The sequence below is a fragment of the Oncorhynchus masou genome, chromosome 5 (assembly GCF_036934945.1).
Source record: "Oncorhynchus masou masou isolate Uvic2021 chromosome 5, UVic_Omas_1.1, whole genome shotgun sequence".
Lineage (NCBI taxonomy): Eukaryota > Metazoa > Chordata > Actinopteri > Salmoniformes > Salmonidae > Oncorhynchus > Oncorhynchus masou.
In genome coordinates this window covers 8,487,075-8,489,574 of record NC_088216.1, presented here as the reverse complement: position 1 = coordinate 8,489,574, position 2,500 = coordinate 8,487,075, and the positions used below count along the sequence as shown (strand labels likewise).

At 50.6% G+C, this 2,500-nt stretch overlaps 1 protein-coding gene across 1 annotated transcript in view; it reads right to left on the bottom strand.

Annotated features, from left to right (window-relative positions):
• The window catches only part of LOC135525824 (protein sidekick-1-like), a 445,696-nt gene that overhangs the window by 77,504 nt on the left and 365,692 nt on the right, over positions 1–2,500 (bottom strand). Inside the window, 1 exon segment of the mRNA XM_064953721.1 lies at positions 1,900–1,998. Within this exon segment, the coding sequence (XP_064809793.1) occupies positions 1,900–1,998 (99 nt within the window).

Sequence of the window (2,500 nt, the reverse complement as noted above, 5' to 3'; positions counted from 1 at the left end):
AGTGTGTTAAGACTGTGTGTCTGTGTGTGAGTGTGTGTCTGAGTGTGTTAAGACTGTGTGTCTGAGTGTGTTAAGACTGTGTGTCTGTGTGTGTTAAGACTGTGTGTCTGAGTGTGTTAAGAGTGTGTGTCTGAGTGTGTTAAGACTGTGTGTCTGAGTGTGTTAAGACTGTGTGTCTGTGTGTGAGTGTGTGTCTGAGTGTGTTAAGACTGTGTGTCTGAGTGTGAGTGTGTGTCTGAGTGTGTTAAGACTGTGTGTCTGAGTGTGTTAAGACTGTGTGTCTGAGTGTGTTAAGACTGTGTGTCTGAGTGTGTTAAGACCGTGTGTCTGAGTGTGTTAAGAATGTGTGTCTGAGTGTGTTAAGACTGTGTGTCTGTGTGTGAGTGTGTGTCTGAGTGTGTTAAGACCGTGTGTCTGAGTGTGTTAAGACTGTGTGTCTGTGTGTGTTAAGACTGTGTGTCTGTGTTTGAGTGTGTGTCTGAGTGTGTTAAGACTGTGTGTCCGAGTGTGTTAAGACTGTGTGTCTGTGTGTGAGTGTGTGTCTGAGTGTGTTAAGACTGTGTGTCTGAGTGTGTTAAGACTGTGTGTCTGAGTGTGTTAAGACTGTGTGTCTGAGTGTGTTAAGACTGTGTGTCTGTGTGTGAGTGTGTGTCTGAGTGTGTTAAGACTGTGTGTCTGAGTGTGAGTGTGTGTCTGAGTGTGTTAAGACTGTGTGTCTGAGTGTGTTAAGACTGTGTGTCTGAGTGTGTTAAGACTGTGTGTCTGAGTGTGTTAAGACTGTGTGTCTGTGTGTGTTAAGACTGTGTGTCTGAGTGTGTTAAGACTGTGTGTCTGAGTGTGTTAAGACTGTGTGTCTGAGTGTGTTAAGACTGTGTGTGTCTGAGTGTGTTAAGACTGTGTGTCTGAGTGTGTTAAGACTGTGTGTCTGTGTGTGTTAAGACTGTGTGTCTGAGTGTGTTAAGACTGTGTGTCTGAGTGTGTTAAGACTGTGTGTCTGTGTGTGTTAAGACTGTGTGTCTGAGTGTGTTAAGACTGTGTGTCTGAGTGTGTTAAGACTGTGTGTCTGTGTGTGTTAAGACTGTGTGTCTGAGTGTGTTAAGACTGTGTGTCTGTGTGTGAGTGTGTGTCTGAGTGTGTTAAGACCGTGTGTCTGAGTGTGTTAAGACTGTGTGTCTGAGTGTGTTAAGACTGTGTGTATGTGTGTGTTAAGACTGTGTGTCTGAGTGTGTTAAGACTGTGTGTCTGAGTGTGTTAAGACTGTGTGTCTGTGTGTTAAGACTGTGTGTCTGAGTGTGTTAAGACTGTGTGTCTGAGTGTGAGTGTGTGTCTGAGTGTGTTAAGACTGTGTGTCTGAGTGTGTTAAGACTGTGTGTCTGAGTGTGTTAAGACTGTGTGTCTGAGTGTGTTAAGACTGTGTGTCTGTGTGTGAGTGTGTGTCTGAGTGTGTTAAGACTGTGTGTCTGAGTGTGTTAAGACTGTGTGTCTGAGTGTGTTAAGACTGTGTGTCTGAGTGTGTTAAGACTTAGTGTGTGTCTGAGTGTGCTAAGACTGTGTGTCTGAGTGTGTTAAGACTGTGTGTCTGTGTGTGTTAAGACTGTGTGTCTGAGTGTGTTAAGACTGTGTGTCTGAGTGTGTTAAGACTGTGTGTCTGTGTGTGTTAAGACTGTGTGTCTGTGTGTGTTAAGACTGTGTGTCTGAGTGTGTTAAGACTGTGTGTCTGTGTGTGTTAAGACTGTGTGTCTGAGTGTGTTAAGACTGTGTGTCTGTGTGTGAGTGTGTGTCTGAGTGTGTTAAGACCGTGTGTCTGAGTGTGTTAAGACTGTGTGTCTGAGTGTGTTAAGACTGTGTGTCTGTGTGTGTTAAGACTGTGTGTCTGAGTGTGTTAAGACTGTGTCTCACCCATGATAATCCCGTTGGGGTCAGTAGGCGGCTGCCACACCACCCTGACAGATGTCAGACGAACCTCTGGAAACAACAGCCTCACTGGAGGACCTGGAACTATAGAGAGAGGAGGGAGGAGAGATGAGGGAGGGAGGGAGGGAGGAAGGGAGGGAGGGAGAGAGGAGGAGGGAGGAGGGGGAGAGGGAGGGAGGAGGGGGAGAGGGAGGGAGGGAGGAGGGGGGAGGGATGGAGGGAGAGAGGGAGGGAGGAGGGAGGGGGGAGGGAGGGGGGAGGGAGGGAGGGGGGAGGGATGGAGGGAGAGAGGGAGGGAGGAGGGAGGGGGGAGGGAGGGGGGAGCGAGGGTGGGAGGAGGGGCGGGAGGAGGGGGGGAGGGAGAGAGGGAGGAGGGAGGAGGGGTGAGGGAGGGAGGAGGGGGAGAGGGAGGGAGGGGGAGGAGGGGTGAGGGAGGGAGGAGGGGGGAGGGAGGGAGAGGGGAGGGGGAGGGAGGGGGAGGGGGGAGGGAGGGGGGGGGAGCGAGGGTGGGAGGAGGGGCGGGAGGAGGGGTGAGGGAGGGAGGAGGGGAGGGAGGGAGGAGAGGGGAGGGAGGAGTGGTGAGGGA